This window comes from Nyctibius grandis, chromosome Z (assembly GCF_013368605.1).
Source record: "Nyctibius grandis isolate bNycGra1 chromosome Z, bNycGra1.pri, whole genome shotgun sequence".
In the NCBI taxonomy this organism is placed as follows: Eukaryota; Metazoa; Chordata; class Aves; order Nyctibiiformes; family Nyctibiidae; genus Nyctibius; species Nyctibius grandis.
In genome coordinates this window covers 49707134-49728726 of record NC_090695.1, presented here as the reverse complement: position 1 = coordinate 49728726, position 21593 = coordinate 49707134, and the positions used below count along the sequence as shown (strand labels likewise).

General features: G+C 36.9%; 1 protein-coding gene across 1 annotated transcript in view; it reads right to left on the bottom strand.

Moving 5' to 3' along the window:
• Positions 1-816: 816 nt before the first annotated feature.
• PRR16 (proline rich 16) overlaps positions 817-21593 on the bottom strand; it is a 134787-nt gene continuing 114010 nt past the window's right edge. Inside the window, exon 2 of the mRNA XM_068423927.1 lies at positions 817-1575. Within this exon, the coding sequence (XP_068280028.1) occupies positions 817-1575 (759 nt within the window). The remainder of the gene's footprint in view (positions 1576-21593) is intronic.

The following is a 21593-nucleotide window of genomic DNA, read 5'->3' as shown; positions in this document are numbered from 1 at the left end:
ACATGGGACTGTACTTTGTTGATTTAATCTATCGCCACCACATAAGAGATAAAACGTTACTACCATTTTGCAGATGGAGCACTGTAAATAGGGGGGAACTGAATGGGACTATCCCTGCTCATCTGAAAACTCTGTACTTCACCTTGGCTGAGGCACACTGAGCAAGTGAGAAACAAAAGGCGAGACAATTCAGTTTTCCAAAACCATGTCAACATACCATCCAATTACTTCTATACTTCCCCACCAAAGATCAAACTGCCGGAAAGTCCAATGATTACCTCCTATTGCACTGCTCCACACACAATGCCTTCGTTCAAGCAGTCAGGCAGAGAAAAATGCATTTGATAGAATTCAGTCAAAAGCTGTTATCTGGTACTCTACTTTGCTTATCAAATGACATTTTAAAAGGTACTTGCTAGAAACAGGAAGTTTCCCAAAACCCAGGAGCAATGGTTATTCCCTTACGTCAGATAGACCGAAATCTATCATGAATCACCATGCAGTATTTTCAAGCTGAACTTTCTTTTCACTGTCTTTTAAACCATGCTACAGATATGAAACTGCAATAGATGTTTACGACCTACGAGCTAAAGCATGAATATTTTTCCAGCATCCTTTGCCATAATGACATTTTTTGGTGAGTACAAGTAAGATCAACAAGCATTCCTCTTTGTACTTACCATGTGATTTTTATGCCACTTCACTGGACACAGGGAGTAACACATTGGGTCTTTTTATTGCTCAAGTAGAAAGTGCTCATTACTTATTTATGTGTATATATAGGAAAAAACACAGAGTTGTTGCAAGTGGCATACGTCACACTGTTGTAGTGGTTGATTTCCTCAAGATGGTCTTCTGGGGTTTTGGTGCAGTTTGTGGAGGCACAGTCGCAGGTCTCGGAGGAGGAAAGCTATTACTGGGACTAATCCCGAATCCTCCATTTTCCAGAGGAAATGGAGGCAGCGGAGGAGGTGGAGGTGGCAAAGGAGGGCACTGGTGCGGCAGTTTTCCTACAACACAGGCAGGCTCACTGTGCAAGTGCACCTCCCTGTTTTTAATGTTATACCGAACATCACAGTCCGGGCAATAGCCGTGGTACTGCACTTTTTCACTAAATCGTACCCGCTCCCTTGCTCCTGGCTGAGGACAGCGCTCTTTCTCAGGTCTGCGCATCAGAGGCTGCATCATGACTTTCTCCAAATTACTGTTTGGTATACAGCATATATCTCCATTTGGGATACGGTTGGGCCCGACTGGCAAGCCCCCGTTTCGCAGCAGGGTACCATTAGTCTTGACAGGGTTGGCCGAAGGAGGCAGCCTCGGAGGCTCGTCACACTTGACAGGTGTCAGTCGCGGCGGAGGCGGGGGCGGATTCGGCTTCCGCAGTACAGTGAGGATAGTGGAGGGGTGCGCAGGTCGCTTGATGAGTGGTGCGCTGCTCCGCACCTTGACCTTCTCCAAGCTGGAAGCTGTTGTGCTGCTGGAGCTGCTGTTGAGTGTGTCCGTTTTGGAACTGTCTGTCATCTCATCCTCCAGCTGCAGGTCGGATGTCAGCGTGTCAATCTGGTCAACCACCTGCATAACAGCCAGAGTGAAAACAGTTAGAAAAGCTTGCCTCAGTGAAGGCACAGAAAAACAAAAGCTCTCTCCACTATCAGTTTTGTCCTTCCCAGAACCAAATAATCCGAATTTTTTTTACCACTATTTATTTTTTCTTGCCAACATAATAAAATAATAATAATTATTATTTTATTATATAATATTATATATTATATATTATAATTATATATTTATATTATATATCATATATTATATATTATTATAGGGATGGCTAGTTTGCTAGCTCATCACCTGAATACAAAAGAAATATAACTTGAAGCACTCTGGAATGAAATTCTATTTCTTTCCCTCTAGGGTTTACTTGGCAATATCACTGTAAGTGAACTATAATCCTTCAATATCATGCTTTGCCTTCCAGTGCAGGAGGAGACTGAATTATTTAACTCTAGCTTCTACATGACAGCTTCTGAATCCAAATCTTCTGCAGAGCATCTTTTAGCTCTGACCTTTCACACGGTCTGGATTTAAATATGCATCTCTCTATAGGTGATACTATATACCTACAATCTTTAAGTTTGGTACACTCTTTCCTGACAATTTTTTAACATAAATAAGATACTGAGGAGCAACTTCCCTCTTGTATTAGAGTGCATGATCTCCCTTTATGAATATTTTCTTTTAAGATCTGAGATCCTCTGAAACAGCTTTTGCTGCAAGAAAAGAGGAAAAGTAGCTTGGTTTCCAAAGTTCCAAGCATTTATTAACTCATGCACTTTATTCCAAGATTTCTTCTACTTCCCATATTCTGTTTGTAGTTTCTACAGTTAGATCTCTTCTAGTCTTCCAGACTTCTTTTTCTACTCAGTTTTTTATAGGACATGCAACTAATGGTGCCTTTACTAGCCAGCGAAAATTTGTCATATGACAATTAAAAGCCCTTCCCGAAAAATGCATTTCACTCAGTACCTACTTGAACAATTGTAGTTATAATCTACAGGTAAGTAGAACACACACCAAAGGAAGTAGGCAGACATTTAAAAACTGATTTTTATCCTTTACATCCTCACAGGATATACATAAAGTAATCACTGTTACTAGCTAACTTTGGTGCATGAATAAAAAGCTTGTGCCATTGCTTGTGGTCCTTATGGAGATCTGTGATGTTCTGGAGGGAGCGCTGGAGGGGGCACTCGAGTATATCTGAAATGAAACTAGATGCCTCCAGTTGTGCCACTGAATCAATCCTTCTTACGCTTTCGAGACTTTCACTTCTACTTCCTGCTTTCAATAATTTGGTCCTAATACTTGAAATGGTTGGGGGCCCCAAGAACAAGGAGGATGTTGTAAATACCTTAGACATTTGACTAACCTACTTATATAAATAAACAAAGGGGAGCCTTTTTTTAATTTAGATGGGTATATCTCACTTCAGACGACTGGGCCTTGAAAAGATAGGTTCTAATTAGGATGGCTGTATTTCACTTCAGACTACTTGGCCTTGGGAAAACAGAGGCACAGAAACCTAAAGATAAGGGAGTTGCAACAGCTGCCTTGAAGGACATAGCTTACATGACCTACGTGATCCATGGACTGAGTTTGCGCGAAGCAGGGGTCAGTCAGCGAAAAGACTACAAGCCTTCATCTGAAGACCCCTGACGACCACCAGAGAAAACGACTGCGCATGCGGAACGGACATTTACATTCATTAATGAGTTCCGGGAAATCTCATGACTATGCAAATGAGTTCTTGGGAATCTTATGACTATGTATAACTTTATGGTATATAATCTCTGAAAATCTGCCAAATCGGCAGAGCACTCATGGTGGATAATCCCCAGTGCTGCCCAGCGCTGCAATAAAGAATGCCTGCTTAATAACACACTCTGGTGTTATTGAGTTTTCTTTCGGACTCCTTACCCAGCCGCACCTAGCTTCCCACTTCGGTGAGGAAAGTTAGAAAGCAAGGGGGTTTGGAGATCTCCGATTTTTGTATGATACTATTGATTCCACAGTAAGCCTGTTTTTGAGGAGTATAAGCCATATGTTAACTGCAAAAAAAGTGAAAGTCATTACTGACTCTTTATTTGGTCAAAACAGTAACTCATGTGCACAGTGGTAAACAGTAAATAATGAAAGCAAAAACATCATAGAATGAAAGAGCACTTTAGTATCCACTGCTCATACTGTACCTAAGAGTTCTGTAATATAAAATTCATAAAAATTCAGATGCAACAGTTCATTTCAGTGCCTGCCTTTTCCTAAAAACAGAAAACATGCAGATAAACATGATTCAGAAAGAGAGCTTTCAAACATTTATGAAAAAAATTTACAATACTTTTTCTCTCCAAGACCAAAACAACTACTCATTTATTCACTATTCAAAGCACAATACCACGTTGCCTTTCAGTTTCTATTTTAGCATTTTGATTTTCTCCAATAAAGAATAAAGAAAAATTACAGTCTTAAAAGACAGACATTAATTCCCCCAAATAATCAGAATTTAGAATACTAGTCTAGAAGTTGAAAGGTACAGTTGAACTCTGGTAACTGTCAGATAACAAACATCTCCTCGAGGGTACGGCATATGACTACTCTTAGAAATTTCAGAATGCAAATAAACCACAGCTGTACCAAGACAATGCAAAATTCATAGCAAGAAAGATAGCTTACAGGAGAAAGAACTCATATTATCACCTTAATTTACATATGCAAACCAAAGCAGACAGAACTTCTCAAAATGAAACAGTGAATCTAAAGGAACAAGGAAAAGACAGTCACATTCTGGGCACTAAGCCTGATATTCAAGCACCCCTCTGCAAGTTTAGTATGGATTTGTGCAAATATTAGGGTCTGCCTACATATGTCTAAATATACTATTGAATCCTCTCCTGGAATTCAATATGTAATCTTTTCATAAACTGTAACAGCTATAGAATGGATTGATGCAACATAAACCAAAGAAACTCCTTGGCAAACAAAGAAACAAACAAAGAGCCATTAAACAGCTGCAGACAAGAGAGAAAGGAAAGACATATCCATAAGGATGCTCAACACAGGAGCACTGGATAGCTTGTACAGGTGACAGTACATTGGCCTATGTTATAGTATTAGACAATACTAAGTGATACTACTTCACTGCTTCACATTGCTTAATAAAAGCTATATTAAAATGCCAAGAACAAAAATTGGCTTCTTTTTCAATTGGCTTATTCCAACAAAACCTAATTTTTCTTTTCCTCTATTTTCTACCATGATAGCCCCCTCAAAAGGTACCAATAATCATACAAGACCTTAGAAATCAACATCACACATGTGAGGAAAAAGACACCCATGGATTGCTGACATGGTTATTGCACAATCAGCTATGGATAAATCTCATGGCGATTATCCAAATAATATACTAAATCTTCCTTACCTTAGTAAAATTCACTCAGGACTTCCAACATCAAATTCCCAATACAAAAAAAAAATAAAATAACAAAATGTATTTTAATGTTATTTTAAGACATACACAAAATTCTAATAATTTTATGTATTTTTTTTCTGCAGAACCAGTCACAAATGATGGCTTCTTTGCTTTAGGCCTTGTGTGCAACAAAGATCAACCCTGTTCCACACCGTACAAAAAAAAATGTACTTCATGCAATGTAATTCTAGAGAAATGAAACCTATCGTTTATTATTTTGAGATGGATACATTAAAGGTGATATTCCGCTGGTGCTGTAAGGATATAACTGTAATTATTCAGCACATGTATGTCAATAAATGGCAGACCCTGGTGATGAGAAAACTTGCATCCATTCAAACTGTCCTTCTGACAGCACAAAAATTTTCTCAAGAGTAACAGGGAAGTCTGTTATGAACTGTCCTCGAAGTAAAATGACTACAGTGTTCATCTCTTGCCCTCTGGGCAAATGTGTAGTATACATCAGAATTTTTTTGTCACCTATCCATTTGTAAAACATAAAAACAGCACAAAATGGCTCTGACATAACAACATAGTTTATCTGTCCAGATTAATTCCCACCACAAGTTTTGATTCTGTTTACTGTTATTTTCTTCTGCTTTTTTTTTTTGCCCTAGAAGGAAAAATTCAAATAAGATGAAAAAGCAACAGAGAATTGGTGACTAACATAGTGAAACTGATGTACTTAAAAAAAAAAGAAAAGCAGTGGGTTGAAAAAAATAGCCTTCATTTCACAACGCACTTCCTATGTAAGTAAGGGAGAGAATATGTAGAAACAAAAAAGCTGTTCTAGTTGTGCAGAATCTGTCCATTTTTCAGTTCTGGAATAAAGCAGGACTTCATTCGCATGTACAAACATGGGGGAGACATCCTTTTATAGCCTGAGGAACTCCTTAGCTATTAACTGGATTTGAGTTCTGCAGAGATGCCCACACTTCTCCCCTGGCAGCAATATCCTGAGGCTTCAAGCTCTGTAGGATCCAGTGTGACACTCCTGAATGAACCAGGACATTAGCTCATTCCTACCCCCTTTCTGGGCTGTTACAGGACAACAATATTAGATGCCCAGCTGGGATGGAATTGGATTTCTCTAGCTGACACCAGGAAGTTAGTCAAAGTCTGTTTACACACGTACAGATGCAAAACATTTTATCCTGAAATCTAAATCATTCAACAAGTCAAATGTCTGCTTACAGCATCACTTTATCCTTAGAAATATGCATGGAGCTTTTGGATGTTTTTTTGTTGTTGTTTTTGTTGGGTTTTTGTTTGGGGTTTTTTTTTGACAACAACTGAGTATCTTTACCACACAATGAGCAGAAAAAACAACTGTGTGAATAAAGTAAATTTAATGTAGATATTATGTTTATCCTTCACCTCCAGCTTACTGATCGGAAATTATTTTGTATTTTCTTGTCCTTTTAATTTTTTATTTAGACACTCAAACTAAAAACTAAAGAATGAGAATAAAATTAAGCCAAAAGGAAAGTGATAGATCTGTGGTTAAATCTGAAATTTATGCTTAATTTTGTTACATAATTTCAATGTTAATTTTCTGGTAAATAAATGTTATGAATAGTATCCCCCAAAGAAGTACAGAAGTAAAAAAAAAAAAAAATGGTTAGAAGCTCATCAAAGAGGACATGTGGAAGTGAAAACTCCACACCCCAGAGAGGACACATATGAAATAAAGTACCTGTCCAGAAGCTGACAAACAGCCATCGGGAAGAAGAAAAGCAAACATGACGTAACTAAGGACTGCTTCATGCTGACAACTTGCCAGGTAGTATTTGCTAAGAGTAGGCAATGAGGCAAGATCACTAGATTTTAAGATGGGAGTGCAAAATAAAATAGTGATTGCACTTTGGATACACTTGAGCAATAAAGCATATAAGTTGAAGAAGCCAGAGTGAATCAGTGGATGAATGTTGTAAACATGATTCCTGAGAGTGAAAGAATAGTGTAAAGAAAGCTAGGAAAGAAAAGGCAGCCATGTAAGAGCACATCTCACAAGGACCTGGCAAAACATTTGAGTTAACAGCTAAAGTTCTAGAAGCATTTGTGAGAAAGACTGCATGCAGAAGTTTATACACGTAACTTTTAAATTTATACAATATGTAAGATCTATAGTAATATAACATGAGTTTTTACTCCCACTTCACTAAGATTAAACATGAATATGATTTGTGTGACATTTGTAAGACAGAACCGTAAGTAAACTGAGACTAAAGATTACTATTTGGAGACAACTTTCCTCCCTGTTGTGTCTCTCTGGGATTACACAGCATACTAAAAGTTAGAGAAAATGTAAAGCTCCTTGTTGTAGACAGAGGTAAGATTAAGTCATGTACTACTGAAAAAACTTTACCAACGTGCATTTAGACTCAAATTCCGTGCTGCAGCCACCAGTGTATGGAGAATGAATCGGTACTACCAAAGTAAGGAGGTCAAAAGCATGTAAATACTACCCACCTCCAATAAAAAAGGAAAAAAAATGGAAAAACAAAGCAAGACATTGAAGTTGCAAACAATCTGCAATGCAAAGAAGCCCTACAATTAACCCCATCCCTCAATGTTATCAAATTCTTATATTAAATTGCTTGAAAATATAGAGGTAGCATAAAGTATTGCTTTTCCACTGAGGTTAAACTGCAGTCCCTGTTTAAAGTAACTGAGAATCATGTCCCAGAAAATGTCTTGTGATTATCAAAAGCAGCCTATGCTGTCCTAATATTTCTGTTGCTTGAGTTGTACTTACAAGTTTTGTCTGTTTTTTACCTCCTCTGCTAAGGCACTTTTGTGGGTGAATATCCTAACTTGATTAGACCAATACTTAAAACTCCGTATTTCTTACTGGATGCCAGGATCTCATTATATCCAACTTGGCAAAATAAGACTAAAACATGACACAGAAAGTAACAGTTTCTTTTACTTCTTAATTGTACCCCTAAACTTCTCTGAAAACAGTAAATGATATCGGTCACAAACACTTTTTGTAGTGCTTCTCTTTGTGCGATTCTGCGATACACATCCACAAATGCATATGTAATCTACAGAGAGTTAATTATTATCTCCTTCCAATAAATATTTCACCAGCTTTTCTTTTCCTCCTGTAGCAGGAAACAAGGCAGTAAGGTACTGATGTTCACTGAATTTATAAACCACTAGCTGTACTCATTCCACCACAATTGTTGTGCTTTTCTTCTACCCTCAAATAAAGAAGCAATTTGCTTTTATGAAAGGAAAGTAATATACTCTTAAAAATTCATAAACTTCTAAGTTCACAGAACATAAAATTATAATTTTTCCTAAGATGTCCAGCCATTTTCACCATTTCCTATGCTCTTCAAAATTTCACGTGGATTTATAAGTAGGATTTCTTTTTTTAAATTATTGGCTTATGTACAGGCTAGTACCTCTCAGAAAAGTTGCACAAGAAAAATGGAAACAGTACTTAGCTGTGATATTACTTCCAAGATGGAATAGTTATAATCCATATATTACTGTTTAGTACTACAGCACAGCAGTGTGCAGCTATGAGATTTGATCTAACAGTTTGCTGGAAGTCTTCTAGAAAACAGATAGTTATAGATAGATACTGACCTTGATTTTAAATCAGCCAAAATCAAGTCAGGTCATGAGACTACCACAAGTTTTTGCTTTCTTACTTTGACCTAAAAAAAATTAGTGGGGTAAGGAACAAAATTAGGTGGTATTCTTTAATTACAAATAAGTGCAATCAAAATATCTTAATTTCATTATTTTTGAAGCAATTCCAAAAACTTGCAAAGTTTGACATGGATAAATTTTGCACTGCAAAAATTAACTACGTGACAAGCCAGAAGAAAAAAAACATGTAATTAACAATAAAATGGCAATCAGCTCTATCACAAAGAGGCTATGCTTGCCTTTAAGTGAGGAATTGGCAAACATGCAATACCAGTAGCTTGTAATTGCATCTCTAATCCTACAAGAAATTGTTCGCTTGCTATAATTACTACAGGAATCTTTAAGACAAGCTGTCAAACTATTTACCTTCCTGTCTTCTTAGCTCATTATTTCCTGTAGAGTTACTAGTCCTTTGTTGACAAAAATGAATGTTCAATATAACTAAGGACACAAATGAAGCTTTTTCCCCAGCAAGTCTTTTCCTGTAAATCCTGAACAACCACAGAGTTAACAACAAATGAAAGGGAGGTCCCTATTAACAGTGAGAGAGACAGTATTTCCCTCTACAGTTTAAGATGCGTAATATCAGATTATTTCCCTCTACAGTTTAAGATGCGTAATATCAGATTAAGACCCTGTTCTCAGGTGCTTATAGTCCATGGGTTTTGTATTTGCCACAGCTAGCTTCTCTACACTGCCCCCTCTCATCCCAAGTGAATACAGCTTCCAGGTCAAGGAGAAATGGAACCAAATTTAGACTAGAAACATGTTTATAAAGTTGTGTAAGTCAAAAAGGTGCAAAAAGAAGCCAAAAGAAGGGCTGTGCTGGCAGAGAGAAGTGGTCTACTTAGTACAATATTGTGAAAAATTACAAAAAGTGGGTGCCCACGCAAGAACACAAGAATAGAAAAGTCACACAGAAATATTCCTGTAGAATCTTATTCCAGTCTTAAACAATTTGTAACTCAAGGACTTTTTAACAGATTTTGCATTAAGTAGATCTTGACATATTTATCTACCATGAACATGCCTATTTCTGCTTGAACCCATATAAGCTTTTAGCATCCACAATACGCTGCAGTTTCCCACCTTCATTATACAGGTATAGCACCTACTCCTCCTTCTGCTTGAGAGAAAACACAGAAGCTTTTACAGACAAAGTGGTTCATGGACTTGCATAATACTCAAGCTGTAGCTGCTTTGTAAAACCACAGCTATGCAATCCCTCTCACCCTTGGAATTTGGTTGGGGTTTTTTTAATCAAATACATGATAAATGTCTGTAGAACAAAGAGTAATAACCTTATACAAGGAAACAAAGACTCAAATAGCTGGCAACACCCAGCAGTCCTTCTGCCACCACTAATAAGTTATGATAAAAGTTCTACAGTATATCCAGCAGCATCTTCATATCTGAAGCTGTATTAATAAATAATCATGTCTGTTTATGCAAATATATTCTAGCATAGCACTAAGGATAAATCTGATATTTGAGTTAATACACACTTCCATGCAGATTCAATGTTCAGCTTTCAGGAGATGATTCTTACAGTAGCATCATAAGACAGCTCAGTCACCCACCTTGCAGTACCAGCAAAGGGCAACGTTAGTGTGAGACCTGTGAGTGTTAAGGTATCTAAAAGATCAACACCAGTACTCACCAAGCCACTTTCCATCATTTATCAGCAGTCCTGGCTAACCAGGGAGGTCCCCGGTGACTGGAAATCAGCGAACGTGACGCCGACCTACAAGCAGGGCTGGAGGGAAGATCCGGGGAACTACAGGCCTGTCAGTCTGACCTCGTGCCAGGGAAGATTATGGAGCAGATCATCTTGAGTGCTATCATGGGGCACGTACACAGGACAACCAGGCAATCAGGCCCAGTCAGCACAGGTTTATGAAAGGCGGGTCCTGCTTGACTAACCTGAACTTCTATGGCAAGATGACCCACTTCCAGGATGAGGTAGAGGCTGTGCATGTTGTCTGCCTGGACTTTAGTAAAGCCTTTGACACAGCCTCCCACAGCATCCTCCTGGAGAAACTGACTGTTCATGGCTTGGATGGGCGTACATTTGGCTGGGTAAAAAACTGGCTGGATGGCCGAGCCCAAAGAGTTCTGGTGAATGGAGTTCACTCCTGCTGGCAGCCGGTCAAAAGTGGTGTTACCCAGGGCTCAGTATTGGGGCCAGTTCTCTTTAATAACTTTATCAATGATCTGGACAAGGGGATTGAGTACACCTTCAGTAAGTTCACAGACAACACCAAGTTGGGCAGGAGTGTTGATCTGCTGGAGGGTAGGAAGGCTCTGCAGAGGGATCTCGACAGGTTTGATCAATGGGCTAAGGCCAACTGTATGAGGTTCAACAAGGCTAAGTGTTGGGTCCTGCACTTGGGGCACAACAACCCCATGCACTTCTATAGGCTTGGGGAAGAGTGGCTGGAAAGCTGCCTGGTGGAAAAGGACATGGGAGTGTTGATCGATGGCTGGCTGAATATGAGCCAGCAGTGTGCCCATGCTGCCAAGAAGGCCATCAGCATCCTAGCCTGCATCAGAAATAGTGTGGCCAGCAGGGCTAGGGAAGTGATCGTTCCTTTGTACTCGGCACTGGTGAGGCCACACCTTGAGTACTGTGTTCAGTTTTGGGCCCCTTACTACAAGAAAGACATTGAGGAGCTGGAGAGAGTCCAAAGAAGGGCAATGAAGTTGGTGAAGGGTCTAGAGAACAAGACTTATGAGGAGTGGCTGAGGGAACTGGGGTTGTTTAGCCAGGAGAAAAGGAGGCTCAGGAGAGACCTTATTGCTGTCTACAAGTACCTGAAAGGAGGCTGTAGCAAGGGGCGTGTTAGTCTCTTCTCCCAGGTAACAAGCAATAGGACAAGAGGAAACGGTCTCAATTTGCACTAAGGGAGGTTTAGATTGGATATCAGGGAAAATTTCTTCATGGAAAAAGTCATTAAGCAGTGGAACAGGCTGCCCAGGGAAATGGTGGAGTCACCATCCCTGGAGGTGTTTAAAAGATGAGTAGATGTCTTTAGTGGTGGACTTGGTAGCGTTAGGTTAATGATTGCACTTGGTGATCTTAAAGGTCCTTTCCAACCAAAACGATTCTATAATTCCATCCTTAGCAAACTTACACACATCCCAACTCGATAAATAACAGAAAAAAAAAACCCCACATGTAGTTGTTGTTACCGCCATAAAAGTTTTGCTAAAAATATGTTAGTAACTTCAGCAAACCAGTATTACACTTTGGAGTACATTATACAGTCATTGACTCAACCTTACCCCCTGTAAATAAATTAATTCAGAAATACATTGTTTTCAACGACAGGCTTTACTAAACTGGACTCCGACATTTGGAATTAGACTGAATATGAAGTCAGGCTGGATGTAAACATATAAATGGAAATTTAACAATATGCTAGAGTCTTGGGAATCTAAGAAGGCTAGGAAAGCTCAGTGTCATCATCCTGACTTAGCATTTCAGGGAAAGAAAACTGGAAAGTCCATATTCAAAATCTTAAATGAAAAAGGCTTCTTTTCCATGAAGGAATAGAAAAAGAAATAGAAAAGGCAGTAAGCTGCTCTCTGTGTTCACCTTTAAGAACTTAACATAGCCATGATAATTCCTCTTTGTACCCTTTTGGATGAAATATGCTAGGGATGCTGCTTGGAAGATCAGAGAAAGAGATGAAGGCAGGTATGTGGCAGGTATTCATAGAATGAATAATAGTACAATTATAGTTCCTGTCACACACAAAAGAACCCTGATAAAATTACAATAAACAAACAGAAACCCTGAGAAAGTAAAAAAAAACCCCCAAACGAACAAAAAAGCCCTTCCTAGAAAAGCAAGTTCAAAGAATATTTGCAACAAAAAAAATAGCTGTTCTAAAATATTAACTGAAATAAGTCAGCATTCCTTATGAATGGTAACAGAATTTCACACTTCCAGGAAATACTCACAACATCTCGTGTTTGGCAATACAGGAAAGTAATTAATTTCACAAAAGTAAAGGGGATTAAATCTGTTTTTAAGTCACATCTAGAGACACCGAGAGATGAAACTTTTCTTAACTCTGGTAAGGGAATGCACTTGTAGCTCATTACCCAGGCTGAAAGACAAACTGCAACTCAGGCTCAACACTAAAAAAGAAGTCTCACCCTGAGTTATCAGTTACACCTTTCATTTGCTCCCCTCTCTTGCCCATAATATGCAGTCACCAAAGCTGTGTAAGCATAGCAAACCAATCCACATATTTGAAATAACAAGTATGATGTATTATCTCTATGGGCAGCAGTGTTAACTGAGAGTTGTTCAACAGATTCCAAGAGCAGCAAGCGAATCTGGCACAGCTTGTTCTGACCATCGACAAAAAACTCACAGCTAGAAAAAAGGGCTTTTAAGTACTGGAGAAAGGAATGTGGACTACATATAATAAAATATAATGAAAGTTTAATTTCATATGACTTACAAAAAAACCTGAAACTTAATGGGAAATCAGCAATTTTTCCCTTTATTGTTATACTGATGTCAATTATACGTCTTCTGTTTTTTTGGTACTCTCTGAGTTTAGGTTTGACAGTGTACATATAGCCTGTGTGACTATTTAAGCTCCTGAAAGTAATGGACAAATGCTCATTTTCTTTTTGGGGACACTGGAATCTACTCTTTGTCCTACCTCTGAAAATGTCTAATGTAAGACTATAATAAGGAGAGTGTACAACTACTTTATTATTTTGTTTTTCTCCATTTCTCCTAAATTTGTGGAATTATAAATTACATTTTTGGAAACACAAAGACTGCAGACCTCTATTTTTATGCTATTATATAAGAAAATACAAAAACATTGAAAAGGATTAAGCTGAACATGACAAACATGCATTTGATCAACTATTTCTGCACAGATAACTTTTTAACTCATTGGCATAAATAAGGAAATTTAAAAGACATTGCTAATCAGCATTCACTGCTTAAATGCACATGTAAATAGAAATAAAAAGGCTTCCCTGTAAAAAACTCCAGAGAATTAACTTCAAACCCTTGTGTACATGTTTCACTAATAATCCCTGATAGTGGACCTCTTTTGTTTAATATATAGAGGCCAGAGAATACCAGAGCTGTAAGACTTTGGTGTGTCTTCTGAATCAAACGTATCTTTCTAAATCAACATTTTAGAGGCTGTGGCTTACTACTGCTTTTCTCTCTCAAAACAGGTAACAAAATCGAAAATGGCTGCATGTTGACAAAAACTAAGGAATACTTAGTCTGTGCATTCTCATTATTTCTAGCTTTTTCTGAATAAAAGTGTAGTAAAACAGCTGAAAATGCAGTACCATAAAATGTTAGAGATTTTAGTCCTTACATAACAACCTTAGCTATAAACATTGGCTCATAATGACTACAAATACAGTGATTTGCCTAATCAGACATCATATCAATTTAAATGAATGTTGAATATTTGTCTAAGCTCTTAACTATTAATGTGAACAGCATGCAGAAGTTCTTTAAATTATGTGAATCCCCAAACTATTAATGCTTACCATGAAGACTGAGAGTTCCTCTGTAGGATTAGAAAAGAATGTCCCACTAATCACATAAATAGTTTTGCAGGTACACTCTTCAGATACATTAATAACAGCTATTGTGAAAAAAAGCCCTCATAGCATTACAGCTCTGAAAAAGAATTTAAAATATTTAGCACACACAAAAGAATTATCTGAGAAGTTGGTAAACAACACTATTGCAATTCTTTTGTGTTAACTCCAGTCTTAAGCACTGGGTATACTTCTCTGATTTTAAATAAATCACCTCACTAGGCAGATTATTAACCAGCATCCTTCCTTTTCCTCTGACAGTCTGAAAGAGACTCCAGAAATAAACGTTTAACATCCTTTGTTCTAAAACCAAAAAGACATTCCCCAAGAACGGCCAATATATCTTTTTGGAGACCACATGTTGGGCTGGTGGATTTTTTGATTGAAAGGATTTTATTAGTGAAACACTACTCTGAGTCTAGATGGCCTCCATATTTTAATATTTCAGCACCATTTCTGTTACAGCTCCAAAGCCACATTTAAGCCCAAATGAAATGTGCAATGAATTCACATTAATCTGGAAGTACTAATTCCAAGTCTGTTGGACACTTATTAAAATACAGTTTCAACTGAGCTGAACAGAACTGGAAGATTTAGCTTAGTACACACATTTCTAACCAGTTCTTTAGGCTTCAAAACATGACCCAAAATTGCACAAGTCATTAAGTTTCATTCTAATCAAAAGTTTGAACAAGTCCCAAGTTCAAAACAGATTTTAGATAAAGTGACAGCATCGTCTGCTTTTTACAGTGAAAAAATACTAAAGCAGTAGGCTTTTTTTTCTTCCAATATACCTGAAATACTCTTTCTGTTGATATGGTTCCATTGACAGAAAGAGCTTCTGTTTATGCAATAGGTTGAACTATCTGCCTGCATAAAAATAACGGTATTGATAATGATGATTATTACTAAAAAGTTGTATAACTCTTTCAGCTGAGAGGTTTTAAAATGGGTAAGCTGTCTTCTCCCCCTTGCTCTCCCGGTGAGCTGCTGGCGACATCTGGAAGTAAGTGTGCTGTAGACATTGTTCCAAGAATAAGAGAACAAAAAAGATGTTGTAATATTGACTCTACTGAAGACTTCTTGGGGCTCAATTTGACTTTTTGCATCTGGATGTACAAGGCAGAATACATAGCAGGAGATAGCCCATGGTGAGTTTACACCACTATTAAATAATAGTAATGAATCAGCCAAACGCTGCTACTAGAGAAAGTAATTGCTATGAACCATGTAGGTTTGAAATGAATACTTGGTTGCCTTTTAATTATTAGTTGCTCCAAGTTAAATGACTTCTGCTCACACTGCATCGCAACATATTTAAGGAATTTAATTAAAAGTCACAGAATAATCTATCTTAATATATATGGATAACATTTTTTTCAGATTCCTTTAAATAAAATGCTACATGTGCACAAGGGTAATATAAAAATAAGGAGTTTCATCTCATCCTTGATTCTATATACAGTACACATGTCAAAATGCTATAAAAGTTTACTGAGTCACAGCTCTCCACGGCTTTGGCCTGAACCACATTTTTGATTCAATATGCTAATTATGTGAAGAAAGCTAATAACCATATAATCTAGTAAAAACTTTTGTTCCCTTAGGCAGATATCTAAATCTGATCCCTTCAAATCATTAGTACAGCTTTATATGTATTTCAAACAGTGAATAAGAGCAAACTGTAGCTAACAATTTTTTTAAATAAATAATATAATTAAATGGTTTAGCAATAATTATGGTATTCACAATAGCATAATATGAACACTGCCAAGACAGCTGTTTAAAAAATTCAAAATAAATAATGTAATCTAATGTTACACTTTTACACAGATGGTTGCTTCTTTATAGTTAAAGCTAAATTTAATCAAAATCACTAATTTCAGAGCTTGAAGAAAACTTTCTATCTCCCTTCCAGTCAAAAAAAAATTCACAAATACCATAAATTAAGGATGCATGAGAAGCAAAGGTGAAGAAGCAGAGTTTACAGCTAATGTTTGCAATGAGATACACACTCTATTTGCTGAGCCTTAAAAATGCTTATCTAACACCTTTAAGATGTCTGTAAGATTTAGGAAGTCTTCTGATTTCAAATCTAGTATTTGTACTATTAATCGTCCCAACAGAAAAAAATCAGGAAATCTGTAGCTCAGACATTTCCAGCACTTTTGAAGGAGGTAATTGTTTCAGAGTGTGCCAAAACACAATACCGTGGATGTTTTTTCAAGCAATGACTAATAAATTTTAGTCCTTATGAGACCATTAGCTCATGGTTTTGGCACTATTACCTGCTGTTCCAATTCTATTTCTGGTTACACATTAGGTAGGTTATAACGTAAGAAAACAGAAAGTTTCTCTTTGCTTTTGCACAATCTGCAAAGAAGCTGGGCCTCTTATGCCTGTAATGTACTTACACTCCCAGCACTAGTGAACTATTAAAAGAGAATTTGGCCATCTCTTGTGGTACACAGTGTTGTACTCAGTACGACAATACTGTATTTTTACTGCTTGTGGTCCAGTCCCCCTCCTGTGTATTCAGTCCAGATGCCTCTGCATCTGTGGCATAGGTTTCCCTTGCCTTTTTGCTATTTTTTAATTCAAGGGAGAGGCATGATTTATCAGAAGTATTAATTAAAGGCTGAAGGTGGAATTCAAGAGGTCTGTTTCCCTCAGTAAATGAGTAGTTGCATTACAGCAGGAAACCGCAGCAGTAGACTACATTGACACAGAGAGTAGAAAACCATTTCCAAACAGATTTGCAAAACACAGTGGTTTGTGGGATGAGGGAGCAACCCCCTGCCTCGGTCATGCCGGGTAGCGAATGGCATTCAAAATTCTGCACAGCTACTGCGAATTGCCAACTGAAGATAAAGTCAAAATGATTCATTCCTTGAAATGAATTGCTGATACTTCACCTTTGAAGCTTTGTTCTGGTTTTTGGCTTCCCTACAAAGCATTTTCAGTTGAGTTAGCATGTTGATAAAAAAAGCTATGGAATATTTATTTTAAAGTTATGTATATTAATAATTATTTCTATAGTGACTATGACAATACGAGGCAAATTTGTTCAAAACTCCTGGAGAGATAAGAAAAAAGCAGTTTTCTATGTTTGATGGACCTTCCTTTCACATTGTCTTCCGGAATTTACAAGATATGAATACTTCTTCCTCTCTCTCTTTTTTTTTTTTTTTTTGTTTAAATATATAATGTGCAAGCAGCACGATTTCTGCTCAGGTTAATTATGCAATCCCTCATGTACTAAGTAGTTTATTTGATTGCCACCCACATTACTAATCCACTTTGAAGAGTGCTCATATCCAGTCCTTATAATTCCCAATCCCTTTCTGATAATTGCAGTACCTGTGGCAGCAGGAATGAAATGTTTTGTACCTATTATGTTGAAGTGGTCCTTAGATGTAAAGAGTGGAATTTTTCCAGTGCTGCTGGCAGGATGCACAGAGAAGCACTAGGAAGACAGATCAAGTGCCTGCTTCTGCTGCTATCCTATGGACATAATCTTGATTTGCTTTATTTCAAATAAAAATGCCATCCTACTATTCAACATAACATGGCTGGCAAGAAGAAAAGACGTTACGTACAAGAGACCTTTGGTATATGCATTGACATTTTACCACAAATCTCATTCGTTACTGCTGTATACAACATAATCAGATAGTACGGAACAAATAATAATTTTGGTTTATGGGTTATTAGTGAAAAGAAAATTACATAGGTAAGCTTTATAGCTATAATTCATATCTGAATACTGAGACCTAGAATTTTAGAGCCAAGATTTGCCTTTTTATCAAAGTAAATGCAAGCTGCAAATGTAGACACTTGGGGTTCAGACCCGTAAAACAGGCCTGTATACTAATGCAAAGAGTATATAAGTTTAATACAAGAAAGTGCTACAAACTCTGTCAAAAATATCATCTGTACTTGAAAAATAAAGCAGTCCTGAAATGCCTAAAGAAAAAGTAAGTACAGCAAATTATTTTAAAGTTTCAAATGAAAATTATTGAAAACCCTATGGACTTGCATTTAGATTTTTAAAAGGCATAAGATAGGTTATTAGTTTTAGTTAAAACAATTATATTTATTTAAGTTAAAAGTGTAAGATCTGACACATTAGGCAGCTCAAAAAGAGAGTAGTCTCTGTTCACAGCTAGGCCAGTCGTATCTTCTTGGTAGGAGGTAAGATGTTTCTTTTGGGCTAGATATAATGCATTAAAGATGGGATAAGGAAAATTTAACATTGAATAACATCTAAATTTAATTTAAATTATCTTTTAGGGACTATAATTTTGTACATTTAAATTACTAGTCGTTAATACTTTACTGGTACGACATTAGTACTATGTCCTAAATAATACTGCTATTTAATATCTGTGTCTGATTTCATTGTTTACTTCTGTGCACCATGATTGTGACACACCCCAACTACCTTCTTGACAGAAAGTACTAGAGAAAATGTCAGGAGATTAAAAAAAACCAGTTTGAACATACAAACAAGGATCATAGTTATTTCTACCATTCTTAATGTCAGAACAGGTAAGACAAAAGCAGCTCTGCAAAACATCACATACATTGTTAAGTGTTTAAGTTTTCCACAACTCTTCTCTCTTCTTTTATACACATTATTATACAAGTATTGTTAAATGTATATATGCAATATTATATGCATATTTTACACCTGTTATTAAATATTTATAATACATCTAGTTAACCTGGTGATCACTGTATTTTGTTTGTTCTTTTCACTAGGTTAGTAACATACAAGCGCTGAATTACATTTTGTAGCCTAACAGTTACGATAGTGGCCTTTTTGCATTGATAAAACCATTACAAAAAAGGTGTCCACTGATGATTTGTGTCCTCATGATTACAGCGGGTAGTTTTGTTCCTCTTGATTTCAACTCCAAGTATTTTTAAGGTCAACAATTTTCCCCTCCTCCAGATCAAGAAGTGTAGAAACAACACAATGATACTGCGAAAAAAGGCCATTAAGTCATTGAACATGCTCCTATCCAACCACAGGTATTGCAGCAGAAGAAATAATTCATAACATACTTTTCACCTCTTTTTCTGTCTGTGACAGAAAAATAAAATCACTATTGCTTTGAGTGTAGCTGTATGTGTGCTAGTGGTTACTATTCTTTAACACTATTTCAGAGTAGAACATTGTTGGCTAATCTAGTTGGCTAATTTTGCTGGCTAATAGGTTCTCTCTACAGCAGGATAAATAAAACACTTGTAGTCAAGTTTCAAGTGTAATGGTTCAAAATTCAAATATGCCTTTCATTAACATTTCCTTGCAACATATGCACTAGAACATTTATTGACAAAAACCACTCAAAATTCACTTCATCTAACTCTATATTGTGGAAATTATGTTTTAGATATCAGCTATTTTAAGTAGTAGTGGAAATTACATATTTTCAAGAGCAAGGTGTAGTATATGACATATTAGGCTACATAACACTAAATGTCCCCATGGCAATTCTGAACATCTCTAACCAGCCCTGACCACTAAGCCATGTTCTCACAGACACTGATCAGTACACTCATAGCAATACTTGAGGTCTTAGATCTTACTTCCATTCAAATACTACTTATATCTGTCTAATTTCTCAGGAAAGTGATTTAAATAACTTGTTCCAGAACCACTTATTTTTTTTAAAGAAAACAGAAGTAAATACACTCAATAAATGGAAATTTAAATACTCCCGTGCATGAATTAAGAGTTGAAGTTCACACAGGAACAGAGCCTATAAAACCTGTTACAAAAGATGGATATAGGGTAAGAAGCTACCTGAAGTAACAGCAAAGCAGCAGAGTGACCTGTCTTAGCAGTTGAGCCATCTTATATTTGGTATTGAAAGATAAAACTTTCTGACCAATTTTCAGAAGAATTTCAGGCTTCACCTTTCATAGGATTACCCATCTCAAAATCACCATGCTTTGAGGGAAGACGACAGCAAAGTATCAGATTGCAGAAGTCCCCATCACCACACTTTTCATATTTTCTATTGATTTCCCAGGCAACTTCTGCCTTTTTACCGTCTGGCTTGGTGCTCCAAGTTTCCGTATAGCACAAGCAAGTTATACAGCAAGTTAATAAAGGGATACACAATTTCTGTCAAAGTCACTTGGACTTTCTGAAGCTGTCATGTTTCTATACCCACTTTGTTGTCCATTTGCAAGGTTACCTAAATTATATGCTATGAATTCTCTGGCCCTGCTTGTTCCTAGATCTCAGAAAACTGTGAAAGCTCTCTTGCATCCATAACTGTTTACAAACTAGGAGTAATAAAAACATAAATATCTCTTGACATGAAATTGTTCACAAATTCTCCATCAAGTAAGCTTTACCTTACATGTTAACCAACACAATCACACCCATCTGAGCATGCACAGCTCTTCTCAGACATCATTCAGCTTCTGGCACTGAGTTCCAAGATGCATTGAGACCCATGCACTCATTGGTTACACCACACACAGATGATGCAGCTCTAACTTAATTAGCCTTTTTTGAGTCATTATAGAAAATACTACTTTTTCCTGCAAAAGACTATCAGAATTTGTAGTGAGCATTTCTCCAATGAACAAAAATAAACACCAGTATGGCGTCTCAGTGACTAGCAGAAACAATGATATGCTGCACAAACATGCATTCATTTCAAACTGGATATTGCATCGAATATTATAAATAATTACACACATGTTGCATCCATACATACAAACAGTCACAGCAGAAAGGTAATGAAGCAAATTAAGCAAAAAAACTGCTCACCTTATTCATAAGCTTGTATTGTGTGCCTCCTTATGCACAGGTATATAAAGAATTCAAAATTTCTAGCACCTCTGACATACAAAAATATAAATCCCAGAACCAGGATAGTTTAATGTACCATAAAAGAAAAATGCTAGAGTGCTACTTCCAAAACAATAAAAATATTTTCTATTTGTTTAAAAATAAATAGAAAAAAGCAATTGAAAACTGGGTGCCAAGAAGCATTAGCTGTGGGATTTTTCACTTAGACCTTTAGGTAGACCAGTTTCTCTATAAAAATTGGAAAAAATTAACTTTACATCTTTGAGGTGGAAGTGATTGGGAAAAAAAAAAGATGGAGAGTGTCCTACTGGTGGACTCACTACTTCAGGGACATCTAATAACATGACACTAATGTATGCACCAGTCTCAGACTGAAAAAGGACAGCCTGCAGATCTAGGTAGACATGGTAGTATCAAATAGGCAGTGAGTATAGAACAGAGGTTTTTTTCTTTTTTTTTTTAACT